At 34.1% G+C, this 19000-nt stretch overlaps 1 protein-coding gene across 4 annotated transcripts in view; it reads left to right on the top strand.

The window, feature by feature from the left end:
• The window catches only part of LOC117610583 (E3 ubiquitin-protein ligase RNF220), a 235944-nt gene that overhangs the window by 78844 nt on the left and 138100 nt on the right, over nucleotides 1–19000 (top strand). For 3 of the 4 annotated variants that reach the window (XM_034338153.2, XM_034338151.2, XM_034338152.2), the window contains exon 4: nucleotides 847–984. The exons of the other annotated variant lie outside the window; for it this stretch is intronic. In XM_034338153.2, coding sequence (XP_034194044.2) covers nucleotides 847–984 — 138 coding nt within the window. The remainder of the gene's footprint in view (nucleotides 1–846; nucleotides 985–19000) is intronic. 4 annotated transcript variants of the gene reach the window in all.

Below are 19000 nucleotides of genomic sequence, written 5' to 3'. Positions count from 1 at the left end.
GTATATTAAATCGTAATAAATATCAGAGATGCAAAGAACTTGTCGGCGGTTCGTTTCATCTTGATCTTTCTAAATACAGTAGTTCATATGTATTAATATTCCAACAGTATAATATTTAAGCAGTTATTGATGGATTCCAAATAAGTAACAATGTAATGTAATTATATTTATTGAAAATATTTTTTAAAAATTGTAGTCTATAATTATGTATAGTGCACCGATGACAAGATGTCCCATGAGACAAATGCAAATGCGTGCTTCTCATGGGACATCTTGTCATCGGTGCACAATACATCGTTCATACTGTTGTATGTATAAACAACATTCCAAAGGGACCACAGTAATGTCAGTTTTTATGCAAATTAATCAAATTAGTTTTATATAAATTAAATATAGAATGTTGTATCAGAAATAAAAAAGAAATCTATTGTACATAAATTAACTACACAAGAGAGAATAATTATTTACATGAAATTCAATGAATTATTCTTCAATATTTCCATTTATAAATTTTTCAAATATACGAAATCTTCAATTTTTAATTTTACACTTATTAAATTTATTTTTATACAAAGGTATTACATCATTCTGGTTATATCCAATATGTTTGACAAAGAAACAGTGTCTGTTATAAATAAAACTTGATATAACTTAAAGCAATCAGTTACGATCTGATTAAATTTCCTTGACGTTATAAGACATCACCAGTGAAAATATTGAACGAAAAAGTTTGCATGAATGCTGTATATGTACGATATCTATATATATAATGTATAGTTATATTATAATGTAATATATTTTTTTGATGACGATGACTGATGACCGTTGTTATGTGGGTGATTCTAGTGGGGCCTGTGTTCGGGGGCCGATGCGGCGCGGAGGCGCTCGGGCTGGGGTTAGGGCTGTCGCTGGGCCCAGCCTACAGGTTCGCTCTGCCCCCGGGACTCGCTGCCAAGACCACCCGCTGCCTTGTATTCGACCAAGGTAGGCCTACCAGCCATCTTCATTACCCTTGCTTTTTTATACTCCCAGATAGAACAACACCCCGATCTGTACACGCTTTTTAACAACTCAATTCATTAACTCTCCTGCTCGCCACGATAGTCCTTATTCATTGGGTGCTATCTCCATTCATAATAGTGTACAATAACCATCTAGGCTTATAACATTCAATCCGTATTTTTTTCTTTTCTTTTTATAAATAGAATTTTGTGAGGCCCCCCTTCCCCCAGTTTTTAAGGAATTCAATTTAAAAAGAAAATGCAAATTTGCAATTTTAAATGTGTTTTTTTCCCTTGAAACATTAAATGAATAAAAATAAATCCTTTATATCGTTAATAACTCATCAAATCAACAGGGTTTGAATTATTATTGCTATTAATTGTTATACATATTTCAAAGTGATAGAAAAAAATTGTCAGTATCTTTATTATTTTCATAAAAATGAAGTTCTATCTGGGATTAAAAAATGGTTAAATAACAATGCTCCTAACAAATATCCATATTGCTAACTTAATAGTGGGCTTCAGTATCTGTAACGAGGTTTAATTTAATTTATATTTGTGCTTCTAATATAAATTTTATTCTGACAATTTTAATACGTTTGAAAAATAATTTAATGAATTTTTGCTTATTCAAATTGAGATTTTAACGCAATTAACAAGCATACGAGCGACGTTACATGTCGTCGAATCGACAAATCACGTTAATCCTTTACGTCGTCAAATTCTAACGTTTCCCACCAGAGTGCTGATATATAGTAGGCTTAACAAACTTTGATCTCTAGGCTAATGTGGCATTGCACGGTGACAAGATTAGCCAAAAATTTACTGTCATTTATTTGCTCGCCCGTTCTGCGGAAAATCAAACAATCGCAAGAATAATAACCCTGATCCCACGGTGATATTTCGTCAACCAAAATCAATGTTTGATAGATAAATTGAGAAATGTTTTGGTACAAAAAATTAAAAATGTTCGTGTAAATAGATTATTTAACCTGTTGTAATCTATCGAGCTTTTTACCCTAGAGGGTGTGTTTACTTACAGGGCTAAAAGAAATTTTGTTTAATAAGTGTTTTTTAGTTTAAAAAAAATACATCTTCAAAAGCTTTTAGTAATTATTTAGAATTTGATCTAATAATTAATTTAGGTCAAGTAGGTGCTACTAACAATTTTTCCAATTGATAATTAAAACCTTTTCAGTATTAGAAAATTCTCTTCGATGAATTACATAAAATAGTACGTAGGTAGAATTATGGTAGATTGCATTTGCAATGGTGATAGCACTTTTATAGCAGCTCTATTGTACCTAAAGGCTTAACAGGACCAAGTGATCCTAGCAATCCAGCTACAAGATCGACTTGCGCGTTTGCACAGACTAAGCTTACGAGCTACGCTCATCTTCGTGTCCACAAATCTAACAAGACTGATTGTAAACGGGCTTGTGCTTTCGTCAGATGACTCTAGACTGGTTAATGCCGGTAATGTACAGTGGGTGTACATCAGAGAGCTAAGCACCTCTGAACAATCTAAACGTTACGATACTGTTAACCCTCGTAGAACCGAACTCTGAAACTCACTTTATAAATGACTAAAAAATATTTTTTTACTTAAATAATTTTTATTAGGTACTCTTATGCTATAATCATCTGAAACATTATCTCGATCATTTTGTTAGTTCGGTAGTTACAGTTTATTGAAAAAAGGAATGATACCATATTTCAAACAGTTGTGAAATCTACAATTTTGAAAATTTTGAAAAAGTACGTTTGAAGAATTTAATGAATTTTTGCTTATTCAAATTGAGATTTTAACGCAATTAGAGGGTACGTTTACATATCACGAAAGAGTACAACACACCCAAGTTTTAGTAAAATCCGAAATGGTGCTTTAAAACGTGTTCTATTTCGCATGGAATTTTGATAAAAAAAGAAAAGAAAAAAGAAAAATGGAATGAGGATGAATTTTTCTTAAATCTGTTATTAAACAAAATAATGTGGAATGAATAGAAAGTTTAGTACCCACAAAACTAACAACTGAAATAGTTGCAAGGTCATCACAGACCCAGTGATACCAACAAAGTGTTAACATGTTAAAGAAGTTAAAAATTTCATTAGGTAGTATTTTTTTGTTTTTTATAAATCTTATGTATTATTTTCACAATATTTAATTATCCATAGTTTCAAGTATCTGATATGAATATTTCTAATTAGGTAAATCAAAGAATTCCTAATAGTACTATAGCATTAGAGGTGTACGGGCACTTGAAATTATGGGCTTGGGTGAGCTTGGAAGAATTCGGACGGACTTGGAAAAATTCGGTCGAGCTCGGGTGGATTTTCGAACTATGTTCTTCGAACTCATTCGATACATACCGGGCAAATTCGGTATAAGATTCGGGATCCCCCGGACTCCGTCCGGACTTGACCCGACTTCCCGGGTAACCGCACACTTCTGCATGTACATCATATCTACAAATTTCTTGGCTGCGTTCCGAATATCCCCACCAAAATTGAGAACTCAGGTTCGGTATATAACCTAAATTGACTACCAGAAACCGATTAAAATTGGTTTCAAAGCTGGATGTCTTACTGTTTTCGAGATATCGTGGTAAGGTTAGGTTCTGTGTATGCGCAGTATCGAATAGCGCATGCGCAGTATTGAATAGCGCATGCACAGTACCGAATAGCGCATGCGCAGTATCGAATAACGCATGCCCAGTATCGAATAGCGCATGCGCAGTATAGAATAGCGCATGCTCAGTATCGAATAGCGCATACGTAGTCCCAAAATTGTACAAAAATTTCTTACCACGACATCTCAAAAACGGTAAGACATCCAGCTCTGAAACCAATTTTAATCGATTTCTGGTAGTCAATTTAGGTTATATACCGAACCTGAGTTCTCAATTTTAGTGGGGCCATTTGGAAACTTATCCCTAATTTCTTTTTTTTAGTGAAGTTTAATATTCCCAAAAAATTATTTATTTTCAAGATGAATAATAAAATATATTATTTAGAACAATTAGGAATGAATTCTATGATTGAACTAGAAACTAGTGTGCCAAAAATATATTACAAAAAAAAAAGAAAATTTTATCTTACGTCGAAAGACATTGTCTGGTACGCGTCATTTCCTGTTTCAAAAGCTTCTAAATTATGCATTCGACGGCAAGGCAGAAGGATCCGCGTGAGTCAGCTACGCGAACGGTACGAGTTCAAAGAAGAGAACAATGAATGACTCGTTTCGGCTTTGCCACTCTCCTCGATCGCGTCGCGGTGCTAAAATGACGTGGATCCTACCGGAACGGAGATATTATTTTTCATAAACGCGGCGTAAATGGTCGTTTCGCATGATTGCATGGGAATCTTGCGGGATGAACGCATTTCTTGCCTCCACTATGCTTGAGACGAACAGGGTAATTCCGACGATCCTATTTAGTTCCCTCTTTGTTCTTCGTCGGTCTAACATCACCTACGCGAATATATTTATCATATTAGAAACTACTCATGTTTTGATCAAAAATATTAAAAGTATAAGTAATTTCCATTACTATGGAAAGTTTTTCAAAGACATACTGTCCAAAATAGTTCAAAAAGCATGTTCTTGAATATGTACAGTAGACTCTCATTATATTGCCGCGAATTCGAATAGAATAAATAGTATGTTCTAGCTGGACGAAATTAATTTTCAAATATACAAAAACTAATTGCTGTAATATCATTTATAATAACCATACATTAAAACCCTTAAATACTATACATCACGATTTATAGTGGACAATAAATCAACAAATTAATATAATTTCAAATCTATGATGGACACAGTATCTCAAAGCATCTATTTTAGTTTGAATTACTATAAATTATCAGAAACTTTTTGTGTTTCGAGTCAATTAATTCATATTAAAAATTTGCATAATATAATGATTTGTCAGTGATTTACTATATGCTCCAGGTTGTCCCACGTAACAGGAGTTCAATGAGTGAAAAATAGAGACCTTTTACTTTATTTTAATCGCTTATTTGATTTGCAAAACTTTGTAAAACTGTACCAATTAATTAATCTTAACGTTCATGCCCGCCAGATACTAATTTTGATCTATTGACACTGTTGCTAGTTAGTTCGGACCCGTTAGATAATAGTTTTCGCGAAATACCAAAGAAAAACTGAGTTCCTTAAGTCCAAGTTGATTTATTAAAAAAAGATGTGGAAGGTGTCGAAGGAACAGTTATTGATAGTGCTGATGAAGATGAGAAGTTATCAGAATCTACTGCATGATCATCGGGTTCAAACAGTGAATAAGACAAACGTTAAACAATTATATACAGTGATCGTGTATATTTAAGATATGAAAACATATTTTCTTCGTTTATATTTGTTAAAGTACCCATTTATTAATTATTCTTTATCTCCTTTTTTATTTTCTTTCATTTTCAATCAAATTTATTTCCTAAGAATTAAATCCTCATATGTATAAGCCTGTAACCGCAAAAAAAATAATTTATACTATTCAAACCGCTGTGGGACGGATAATTTTTTAAGTTTCCAAACTTTCAATTGAAGGAGAAAAGAGAGATAAAATTGAATAGTTTTGCAGGCTATGATAGTGGAAGGGTAACATCAGCATACTTGAAAAGTACAAAAGTCAAATCGCTCATATGGCGATGTAACAAAAGTCCACTGTACTGTACTTAAATTATTGATATCTATTTATAATTTATCGAATTTTCTTTCAATGCTTAGAATTTTTATATTGTAGAAATTAACCCTCGGATGGCGGACCACGAAGAGACCATAATTTTGTATTTCATATTATTTACATTTTGTACATTAAATAAATAGCAAAATGAAGTTATATACATACGTAATAAGAACAACGATATCAAGGGTTAAAGTGTTCAGGAAAGGAGTCTTCCGGTTTGCTTGAATTCGTTTACTTTCTACTGCTACGTTTTTATCGAGGGATGAGATCATTATGCCGGTCTTCTCACCCTTCTCCCTGTAACGTCTTGCATCTCGCCACCTTTTCGGCCAACATCCCCTCACCCGTTTCTCCCCCTCTCCGTCAGTTTGCTTCTCGCCTCTTCTCGCGACAGTAATTTTACTTAATTAAATTCCGTTCTTTCTGCCTTTGCTTCGACGACCCCTCTGGCCATACACATCCCCATCCTTCTATCGCCTGGCAAGGATCGTCACTGATTTTTCTCCGCTCTCATCTCGCCAGCCGCTTCAAACGATTTTTCCACGATTTCGAACTCGTCAAGGCAGGTTAAAAAGCGTTGACAATACGGTAAAGATACTTCTTTTGTAATTTTACATGGTCGTTATCAAACTCACTGGATAGTTTCTTTATAATTTTCAATATTTTTCAACCTTCGGAGGACGGACCATGGAGAGAACCCCCCATTTTAACTTAATTTTGTATTTCATATGATTGTCATTTTTAAAATTTTACAGTGTTCCTTTAAAAGTTAAGTATAATCAATGCAGAAATGAAATATATTCTTTGTAAGTTTGAAATGTAGTTCTTTGGTATATTTTTACAATTTTATTTTAATTTTGTTATATATTAATTTGCTACGCTAATAAATATTTAAAAATATAATTATAAATATACACAGAATCTCTAAAAACAGTATTTGTGAAATACAGGAAAAAAAATCTTAATATGGGTTCAAAAATTAATTAATAATTTTTCATTTTGTCTAAACTTGACATTTTCAAAATCTCATTTAACCGATGGCAGTCACAATCCTCCACAAATATTCTTGGCACAACCCCTAAATGAATAATTAAAATGAAATGAAGATCACAGTAGTAATTCGAATGTAGCAAGATGTCAACGCAGCCATAAACGAGGGAAAGAAATGTCTGTAGAGTAGGTTTCGTTGGATAATGTTTGCGGGTACTCGTTAAACGGCGTAAGAATGAAGGAGGCAAAAGAAGGAAGGGTAAGGGTGGTCTCGATGAGGACTCGGGAGGCTTCTTATTACCACTTCATCTGCAATTAACATTTATGGGTGGCAACTGTCGGCTGGAAAAACTAATTAAATATTCCATGGTACTCTGGATAGGGGTGTTCCTTTACTTACGACCTTCGTCGCTAAGAATAAGCAGCGAAGAGACACGAAATAAGGAGATAAGAAGTGAAAATATTTTATTTGGAAGCGGCTTCGTCGATTAAATAATGTTATTGCAAACCAGTTAACCGCCTGAGGACGGACCATGAAGAGAGCCTCAATTTTAATTTCATTTTATAATTTATATTATTTTCATTTTTCTAAATATATGAAACTCTTCGTTTAAAAATTATACATTTAACCTTAGGTTAATATCCTTGTATACATATGTTTTGTATGTTTGGGTCTCGATTCACCTAAGCTCCACTGTTCAAGGGTTGAGAAATGAACATGAACAGAAACTTCAATTTCCACCCTTATGTAAGTAGTTGCTGCTATGTAAATCTCTGTATTTCTTTTTTCTGTAGTAAAATAATAACGTTTGTGATATTAATGATTAATTAAAATTATATAAAAATTTATCAGGATATTTTGAAAAAAAAAAAAAATGAAAATGTTGAAATTGTGTGTTATGTTAAATTCCATGATAAAAACATAAACAATAATTTTTTACACAAAATGTTTTGAATAACTTTAGTTGTAATTGTATCGGTTAAAGTGCAATATGAATAAAAATATCTGCAGGAACAAAACGAAGTAAAGTATTAGGTCATCATTTAAATCAGAATAACTTTTTAAAATTGAGGGGCCCAATGGAAAAGAGGCACATGCCACCCTCTTATTATTTTAGAATAAAGCAAGTTGAAGGAAAAATAATTCTTTTTCTTTCGTTTATGCCTCAATTTTTATAGCTTCTTAAAAAAACTCAAGTCATTTGGTCCAATTTTGAAAATTTGGTCCATCACAATATAAATGAATAATTCTACATTACATATAAATTTTTCTCCGCTTCCAAATAAACAATAATTTTTATCAATTACCAGTTTTTCCAAAATTCTAAATTTCACATATTAATTATTTTCGTATGGTGTAAAAGTGTGATACTGTTGGCTTGATCATTAGCAGTATCCAAGTCGGTATTCAAAGGGTTAAATCTCCTCATGCTACTGTTTTTATATCGTTTAAACACCGCAATTTGTGAAAGTTATAGATTATTAAAGTTGATACTTATTGCACCGTATAAGGACGAAGGGATGCTTCCCTTCGAGGAAAGGATTCGTGAAGAGAAAAGAAGTTGCAAAGAGAGCGGTTGTAACGTAAAACGGGCATTAGACGGTTTTGATGGGGGTTATTATACGGTGGTGAAATGGAACGACGTAAAGGAAAGTCGTTAGCGTGTGTTGGACACAACGAAATGTTTCGGTTTGAGAAGAGGTCGCCGATTAAGCCGCTTCTTCCGTGTCGGTAGACCGCGGGAAGCATTTTTAAGGGTCTCCCGCGGATAGTGGCCAGCCGACCTGAGAATATATAAATTTTAACGGCGACCGTGATGTTGCTTCTTTAATTTCCTTCTGGTCAATTCTGGTCCCACATTACTGCCTTTCCTAGTACAGTGTTTTCTTCTGGTGTTGGAAGACACCGGCTTCTCATCAAACCTTGTTGCATTCCCACGCGACCTTTCACTCCTGTTTAATCATTTTTCTTTAACATTTATGGTTCAGAATCAGAAAGATTTATTATTTTTTTTAAATATTGGAGAGATTATTTTTATTATACACTGTGATAATCATGATATAAAAAATACAAAGATAAAAGTGTATAGAAAAGAATAATTGATTTGGTGGCTTTTTTTCAAATTTTTAGCAATGATTAGATAAATGATTGATTAGCATCGTTCTGCCGTCTCAATCCATTCCTGAGAGCTATGGTTCTCTCTCCGACAGAACACATAGAACATGTGGTGTTTTTAAGGCATGGTGGTGTGGGGGGAAAAATTAAAGGACAATTGATTTGGTGGCTTTAGTTAGTATTAGGACTTCTTAAACCTCAAACGGCGGACCATGGAGAAAATCCTAATTTTAATTTAACTTTGTATTTCATATTATTCTCCTTTTCTAAACTTTACACTGTTACTTTAAAAATTATTCTCTTACTATATGAAACCCTTTCGTTTAAAAGTTATCTATTTAAATTCGGTTCAGGATCGACCCAGACTTCACTGTTCAAGGGTTAGTTACTATTTTAAATTTGAATATTTTATATTTGTGAATTTGAAAAATGGGGCAGGAATATGATACCAATAACGGTTAATTCAATAATTGGAATAAACAAATAATTGAAGATTTCTTATAATATTACACTGTATAATAAACTGTAAAAATTGGTACATGTTAAGAGAATCTTCATTTATAAGAAATTACCTTACCCATCATCTTCAGAGCTTTCAATTTAGCCATTTTTCAGCTTCTATAATTAAAATTTCATTTTCATAATTGTTAAAATACAAAAAATGAAGTCTATTACGCGTACAAATTAATTTGGTGCCATTAGTATTACGCCTTCTTAACCCTCGGACGGCGGACCATGGAGGGAGCCCAATTTTTATTTTTATTCTACAGATGTTTACTTTTACTTCGATAATCGTCATGTTACCGCAATTACTGATTGTTAAAACACAAAAATAATAGTCCATAAAAGAAACATTGTTATTGTATTATATAATCCATGTTGAGGATTTCAATGCGTTTAATATTATTTCATTGATTATCGTTTATATTTGCATACGATACAATTACGTCGTGTGTAAAACATATTTGTAACATTAGAGAGAAACATTTATAAGCACGTAGATATGAGAAATACGTTTCGGCAGATTTTTGCGAGCTGGATGGAATAACAAACAAAAATGCCCTTTGTATTTTTCGAATGGATCACACACTCGGTGATATTTGCGCGCGGGCGCGTGTATTCGGGCTGCTTCAAAATTTAATCTGAATTATTCCATGAAAATTACGCATTACAGGAGGGGGGTCGGAGGAGCTTTGTAATCGGCGATCGGATCGAAACAGTGCAACTCAGCATGCGCATAAATTCATATTTTATCAGAGAATGCATTATGCATCGTTCCGGCATATTTTAGCTGTAGTTTTTGCTCTGTTGCATTTCACCCGCATTAAAATGAACCGCAGAGTTTTGCTGTGCAACGTGTTTTTAATCGTGCACGTTATAGACAGCTTTTGTAAACGGTTCCCGTATTCGAGGACTTTTCCGTAACGTTGTACTGTCTGCATTTTTCAGTCTTTCCCCTCGGTCACCCTGTCGAATTTATAGAATTTTATTTACCGTGTTACGTGTTTTATCCTCGCTTTGGATTGCTTAATAATTTTTATATGTATATATTCTTTTTTAATTAAGTTTATATTAAACCTTATATTTAGTAGATCTTCATGCTTAAAAATATTAAACGAGATATATTTTATTTTTTTATTTCTTATTTTCTGTTGGCGATGCAAACGCGCCTTGTTGTGTAGTACATTGCGTATGCGCCAGGAGTGCATCCCCACCACAGACCGTCCCCACCATGGCCCAATGATTGGACCGTTACTATTAAAACCGTTATTCTTTATGTGATGTTCGCGCCTTCTAGCAAAACCACGTTTATGTATTCTTTATTGTTAAGTCTAAATATATAAAATAAGAAATAAAACATTTTGAAAGTAATTTGTTAGAAAGTCATACAAAATGCGAAATTAGGATTGTGTAGGAAAAGTCGTACAGGATTGATCGAGCTTGCAAAAGTATAGTATCTATTTAGGAACTGATCTTGCTGAATTCTTTCCGTTCCACTCGTTTCTTTCCGACCCAACTCGATCTGATCCCACCCGACTTTCTCCGATCCGATCCGATCCCACCCGATCTTCCCTAACCGACCCGACTCGATCCTGAAATCTCCAGTACCCACGCACTTCTATAGTTTGTACATCTGTGAATTAACATTCCAATCTTCTGGCAAGAATAAATTAATATATAATCAATTTTAAGGTCTCTTACAACATACCTCATTTAAAAATATATTTTTATAAATGAAAATGATGAAATCTTTTTGAAGAAACAAATGAAATTTTTTAAAATTATTTTTAAATTAACCAAAATTTATTTATGATAAATGGACAATATGTGCGAAACGATCATGAATATTTTTATACTGTATACCTATTTTTAGAATTAATATAAGCACTGGGTATCTGCAACGTGTAACAAGATCGTTCAACAAAGTAGATTTCTTCGGGCAAGAATAATTAAATCGGTAATTAAAATCGAGAGGATACGATGGGGAAGAAGGTGTAGCGGGTTCATGGGTATTTTCTTCTTTTCAGACGGCAGGGAATAAGGCGAGACCTGTTAATTTAGCGTAATCGTTCAGAGTGGCTAAGTAAGTGTGCGACGTCGTGCAATATTCTTTATTAAAATATCGAGCAAGCTTGCGCCTCTTCTTCGACTACTTCCCTTCAAGTATTTTACCCTCGTCCAAGTAAAACCTTGTCATATTTTAAATCTGTAGGGTGTTCCGTGATATCGTTTAACCCTGATGTTCTATTCGAATTTACTATATTATTGTACTAGAGGGTCGATATGATTACACTTGTTATTTTCTATATTTTGGAATTGATTCTTCTGTTTAAAATTTAAAAACCAAAATTTGATGAAACTAGACGGTGGCTAGGGTGGACCTGAAACCTCTAAAAGTTTAGAAGGTTTTTCCCCCAAAAATGTGAACCTTTATTTTTTAATTCAAAAATTTCAGAATTTCAAAATTCCAATGCTTCAAAGTTATAAAATTCTGAGATTCTAAACCTTCAAAATTTCAAATTATCAGAATTCCAGAATTACAAAATTTCAAAATTCCATATTTTCTAAATTGCAAAATTCTAGCTCTAAAAAATTACAAAATTTCAAAATTTTAAACTTTCTAAATTCTAGATCCTAAAAATTTCAAACTTCTTAAATTCTAAAATTTCAAAATATCTGAAGAACTTGGCCCACCCAAGAAGTAGGTCCAAATTACTCCAAAATACACTGCAATGCTTAAAATTATACTTTTATCATCACGAAATCTGTCTCTGAATCTTCTTTAAAATTATCTGAAAATCAGTGACACTTTTGTATAGATACCTTATAAAATTAAAGAAACTTCAGGATTTTAAAATAATGTTTAATATTTAATAATTCAATGAAAATGAAATTTGATCAAAATCATAATAAATATTTTATTTCGTAAAGAATTTTGAACAACAAGAAAGTAAAAGAACATTTTTTTGAAATGGCACTGAAACGAGTACGTAGACATTATATTGAAAATTTCCAAAATTAGAATGAAAGTTTTTCCATTTTTGAATGAAAATGTGTGCCGAGCATAATCTACAGTAGCGACGAAAGAGGCCCAACGTTACAGACACTCTTTCGTGCATGGAAAATGTTTTGCGTTCCCTGCTGATTTGTTTGCTTTGTTCAAGACCGAGCGCGTCGATCGAAAACAGTCTGGTGAAAACATATTTCAATATCCGGTCCCCACTTTCCTTTTTTTCAGCAAATACACGTTTCAATATCCATTTCCTATATAACCTGCATTTTTCGGAACGGCGTTTTTCTCTCCTCTTTTTTTGCAACTCGTTATCGGGGTATATCGGCGGCACGTGTATATACGTCGCGAATAAAACTCGGCTGGTGCGGACCGACCACATCTCCGCTAGTTAAAATCGCATAACAACGCGTTTCTGATGCTTTTCACTGCATTCTACCTACATACATACAGCTACTGACCTACTTAATTTATCAAAAAAAAAACGAGATCAACACTGTGTACTTCGATGTTCCATTTTGCTGTTTTTAAATTCTCACTGAAATTATAATTAAATTTATTTTCTATTAATTAACATGTTGAATTAACATGGAGGACACTAGTGACTGGTACTACAAATTTATTATAATTAAATGACTAAACGAAGTTAAAAAAAAATTTAAGTAGTATTAACTCTCGAACGGCGGACCATGGAGAAAGCCCTAATTTTAATTTAATTTTGTATCTCATAGTTGTATTAAGATCGCTAAATACACTTGAATACTTGCAAAAGTAAGAAATAATATAACTTTTAATTATTAAATATAAGATTTAGTATATAACTGAAAAGTACGAATAACAAAGTAAATATTAATTTAAATCTTTCTCCCTAACGTTTATAGGTACGCAAGTGGTAATGGGTCACAGACCTATAGATATATTAATCACTTAATCGTAATAATAATCAGAATTTTATTATTTTTGTTATAATAATATTAAATTTAAGGGTTAATTTTTACCCTTGTTCTGATTTTTTCGGTCCTTCAAGCCACATTAAACATTAGCCCTCGGACGGCGGACCATATGGAGAGAGCCCAAATTTCAATTTGATTTTATTTAAACATTAATATACATTATCCTTGAAAAAGAAAACTTTTATATTTCTGGGTTACAAATCTATGTCAATTCTTTCTTGGTTTAAAAGGACAGTAAGAACAAGGGTGATGTTAATTCTTAAGGACAGTGTTTCATTTACGGAAAGGGCATGTCGGTTCTTTCAATCAATCTCTCAGAAGAGAGATGCGCTGTAACAGTATCATCGGATTCTATCTTGATTCCATTAATCGAAGTAACGTGTCATCACATATTTATCGTGACATTCGTGATTTAATTGAAGTTTCCTCTTCCTTGTCAATTTAAACCACACAGTGCTCGTGTAGCCGTGTTGCGAATTAATACAGAGGACCGTTTCGAACTTTGTCAAACATTTAACACTTGAATAATCAAACCCATCAAAGGGACATAACTCGCAATCAAATTTCTTATTTTAAATTACAAGAATTATTCAGCTGGTGTAATTAAATCAGCTGATGTATGTTCATTGACTTTTAATGAAACAATAATATTAATATGTACGACAAGTTAATTTCCATTATTTATTTCCTTATAATATTGAATTCATTTAGAAAAGAAGTTGTTATATTTTTTTCCATTTTGCGTTGTTTTATAAATGTTGACCTACTGTGCGTTTTTCCAGTTATTCTAAATATGTTTCTTTTTCTTATCCAAATTCCTTATTTCATTTTTTTATTCTCTGGCTTATCAGGATCGGATTAAGATTTCTTGGTTGATAAAGAAACTTGGTTCAAAAAGTGAAATTTGTTCTAAATAAAATTAAATAACATCTAATCGTAAATAAAGGGAATGATCTGAACTAAATAATATTGAAGGAGAAACATCGGAACGATGTGTATCTTAATAATTTAATGATTTAAAAAGATTAATAGGAGAAGATATATTTCTGCAATCATCTGCATTTACCAAATTATCCAAAGGCGGGAATTTTTAAATTATCATCATAGAACGATGAAAAATTATTAAGACATCATGAAAAATCATTAAATCATTATTATAATGATCGTATTATGATCATCGTATAATAATGATTTATACAAAAGAGTTGTGGTGAAGGAGCATTATCATCTGATCATGAAGATGCAGAGGGTCGTAATTTACATCCACCTGGAAGTAACCAATTAAAACGAGCTACTTTAGATCGTGCCTTAGTGGAATGTGATGTCGAAATAGAAATAATAGACCTTGGTAACGCGTGTGGGGCGCAATTTTTCATTTTTTTTTGTATAAAATTGCGGGCTATTTTTATTCGTTATTTATAATAGTTATAAGGATTATATTAATGGTGTGTACTTAACTTAAAATTTAACAGCAAACATGAAATTTTGTTCGTACATTATGCGGAAACCGCTATTATCGTGTTTAACAAAAAAAAAACTTTCTAATAATTTTCTTTTAGCAAGATATATGATACATAAAATACTTTCAATGTTTCAAAATAAAATAAATTAGATATGATATATGAAATTATACAGGGTGATCCTCTCGCTACCGGACACAAAGGAACTGGCGACAATGAACCCCTTGACCGCACCATGAAGACACACAGAGTCGTCTCGACCCGGGTAGGTCCCCGCTGGCACGTGACAATACGGACCTCTTTATGGTGCGGACAAGGGTCCATTATCGCCAGTGTTCCTTTGTGTCCTGTAGCGAGAGGATCACCCTGTATGTAGGCATTTAGTCGAGGGGGAGAGAGAGGGTTTCGTCTCCCCGGACGATTTTAGTTCGGACCGGGGACTGCTAGGTGGCGGCGAGATGACAGTGACAGTGTTCTCGCAAGTGGTCGCCCGGCATGCAGTTAGAATATATAGAAGTTCCAAATTGCGGTATCATAGGTGTCTGGGGCAGAGGCCGTCTGCTGTCAGCCCCGAGACGGAAACGCCTTTTTATCCCCTCTCCTACATATACTTGCCTTCAATGTTACAAGATATAAAATGAAATAGATTCAATGTAGAAGTATAGTGCACCGATGACAAGAGATGTGTCCCATGAGACCAAATGCAAATGCGTGCTTCTCATGGGACATCTTGTCCATCGGTGCACAGTATAGTAGAGAGAGAGAGAGTTAGCTTTAAATATCCTAAAAATGGATAAGCAACGCGATAAAATAACACTTATTTATATACCCTGCGGAATTGTATAGAATAAGTGAGACGCGTTATAAGCGTTGCCCGCGGCTGGAACCCCCCCATGGGACCGGCGCTTGTCTCTTCATTTGGACCAATGGTGGTCATCGGTAAAACCACCACTAAGAAAAATGTGCCATTGTCTAGATTGTACCATTATTTGAATATATTTCGCAGTTCTTTGCCATTATACAATTTGTGGCTCACTGGTGCAAGTTCAAAAATTCGCGTGGCAGGGAAAGGGTTAAATGACCATTTCGCTCCTGGTCCCATTGCAATTTAAAAAATTAATATTTAAACTATCCAAATCAACAAAAGGATATGATACATCAATAAACGCTGGAGGAAATGTTAATACTATTCCGGACAGAAGGGCCTCCGTACTAGCATCGGTTTGACCCGAGGCTAGCGTTTACAGTAAAACACGCGGCATCTTTCATCATGGATGGATGCCGGTGCAAACATCGCGTATAATCACGATACGTTACTATTTGTCAGCAGGTCGTAACCAGGCTGGTTAGGCAGAGGGAGAGGGGTAGTTGCGCGATATCGGGGTCATAGTTGTCGGTGATTGGGTGAGAGAGAGAGTACATTTGGGTAGTATCCCTGACTTTGTGTGGGAGACATCGCGGGGGGTAGTTAGCGGTGGTTGTCGAGCGCAATCCACGTAAGCCCCCTCACACACGATAAGCATCCCGATAACAGTCAGCCATCCCTCTGCCTCGATTCCCTAACCCTGGCCGGTAACCGTGAAAGCCCGCGCGAGCCGGAGCGGTTAAGGGTGTGAAAGCTTTAAATTTTCACCGATTTTCTTTAAACTCGCCAGAGGTAGGCGGTGGGGGGATCCGTGGGCCGCGTGTGAAAAAGGAAGAGGACGGAGGCGCGAAACAATCCTGGCTTTGGAAGCGGCGCAAGGCGACAGGAGATAGCGGTGTGACGGATAGGGGCTGGGCTTTCGAGGGACGACGAGAGAGCTGTTTAGAGATTTTCGAAATGATAACGCGCTGAAACACGGAATGTGTTCGGCCGACGCGCATGCGCCCGGTTAAATCTACACACATGTGCGAACCGTAACCGCGGCTACGGGGATTCCCACTGATTTACTTTCCTACGCTTTTCGCTCTCTGACATCCTCTCTAACCACCCTGTCCACCCACCCGCGATTCGTTCTTCCTGTAAACTCATTCTCTACCCTCCACGATCGCTTCTTCTCTACGTTGCTCGTTTTATTCGTGTCATTGAATTGTAATATGGTTAATTGCAATATACAGTGGTACCTCGGTATACGTCTACTTTGGAATACGTCCTGTTTGGACGTGACAAATTTTGCTCGGTATACGACATCAATTTTTTATGTGAATTTTGCGTCATTTTTAAATAATTATCTCAGAGGAAAAATTAAATTAATAATCAATTATATTCGGAGTTGATGTATTATTAACTGACTGTAACAAAACAGGAGGCAATAAAGTTCATTCCATTTGGTTTGTTAATTTATAATCTATCATTAGGTTACATTTACATTTTACAAATTAATTATGTTAAATAAACTAGAGAATATTTTTTATAAACTTCTAGGAAATCGTTTAAATGCTGCTCATGACATAAATGATGTTTAAATTATTTTACAACCCCATTATTGTAGGTATAATATCAATAGGAGTTTTTTTTTACATGAGAACGGATTGATCATTTTTACAATACTTCTTATGGGAAAGGTTGGTTTGGTATAAGTCCATATATCAGGAACGGATTAAGGTCGTATACCAAGGCACCACTGTATTTGATCATTGTACATTGCTTATTAACTTTTAGTAGATTCTCGTTATATTGTCCTGGATAGAACTGTAGGAGCGGAGAGTTTTTGAGCGTCCAAGCTCTTATTGGGAAGGGTGGAAGAGAGAGTAGAAGTGTATCAATTTCGTGTATAAATTATGTTAGTTGAAAAGTGGCACTAGTCAGCTTGAAAATTTATTCGAAAATCAAATCGCTGACAATGTAACGAGAGTCTACTGTACATGATAATTTAAATTTAATTCTGGACTAGGGGTGCGCGGGTACCCAAAAATTCGGGTCGTGGTTGGATTAGGGAGTTACCTTTTTTTGGTTGCAGCGTTAACCCGAAAACTTGTCCAGCACCCGCAATTTCCCAAATTCGACCCCATACTCGAAATTCAATTACATCCGATTATGCACAATAACATATGAAAATATTTTCAAACATACAAAAAGACAAATCTGATAAACGATGCCCCGAATGCAGTGTCAGCTCAAGAATTGAGTTTCAAAACGTACAAACATTTGAGGTTTCACCCGACCCGAACCGACCCGAGATTCGGGTACCCGCACACCCCTATTCTGGACCTTTCGATTTTGTTAGTACATATGTTTTTGTAAAAAATGAGAAATTGCATTGATCAATGTACCCAAAGATATGGACTTCCGTGTAAAAATGAAAAATAGTACAATTGCATTTTTTTGCTGCAATATTGCACAAAAATTCATAAACATAATACCCTAATTTGGAACACTTAATACTATTTAATTTTGTCCAATGACGTTGTTTTTCATTTCGAACTGTTCCGAAGATACAGTTTGTCCCAGTATATTGGCCATTATTTTCTACTAGTGTTCTATCTCTCTGGTAATATTTCATTTTGATTGAAAATAGTAGCTTTCTGTTTCCATGAATCATTTTTATATAAAGTTTGATAGTAATCGAAATAAATGGACAGTGGTAAATAGTATTTTTCATTTGAATTGTTTTTCGAGTGTGTTTCTTTCAATGTTAACCTTTCGTTTTATTGTACTGCCAATATGTTGTATGAAATAACAAATAAACTGTACATTTCATTATCAATGGAGTTACAGAAAATACAAAGTTGTAAATTTGTAGTGTGATAAACTTTCACTTTAAATAGGCAAAAATTTAGTTATTGCAATTCTCTTATTATTACCACTAGTGAGAATTCAAAAATGTATCTTCTTTAGTCTAAATTAATAAATTAAAGCATCGGGGAGTTAAATTTTATACAAAAGGTTCAGTGATTACTTTTACACTGCAGCCATTATTAACCCTTGAACAGTAGAGTCTGACTCAAATTTACAGAACATATACTATACAAGGCTATTAACCTAAAGTTAAATGTACAATTTCTAAACGAAAGAGTTTCATGTATTAGAAGAATAATTTTTAAAGAAAGAATGTGCAATTTAGAAAATGAAAATAATGGGAAATATAAAATTGAATTAAAATTGTGGTTCTCTCCACGGTCCGCCGTTCGAGAGTTAAGAACCAAATTGTTTTCACGGAAATAGTATTTTTTAACCTACTTTCCTTTTTCATTAATTATTCTACTTCACATTTACTAATATTTTTCCTAATCCGTGTATATTTTTATATAACAAATATAATTCATTACAAATATTGAAGGCTT

Source organism: Osmia lignaria, chromosome 7 (genome assembly GCF_051020975.1).
Source record: "Osmia lignaria lignaria isolate PbOS001 chromosome 7, iyOsmLign1, whole genome shotgun sequence".
NCBI lineage: Eukaryota > Metazoa > Arthropoda > Insecta > Hymenoptera > Megachilidae > Osmia > Osmia lignaria.
This window is presented reverse-complemented; position numbering and strand designations above follow the sequence as displayed.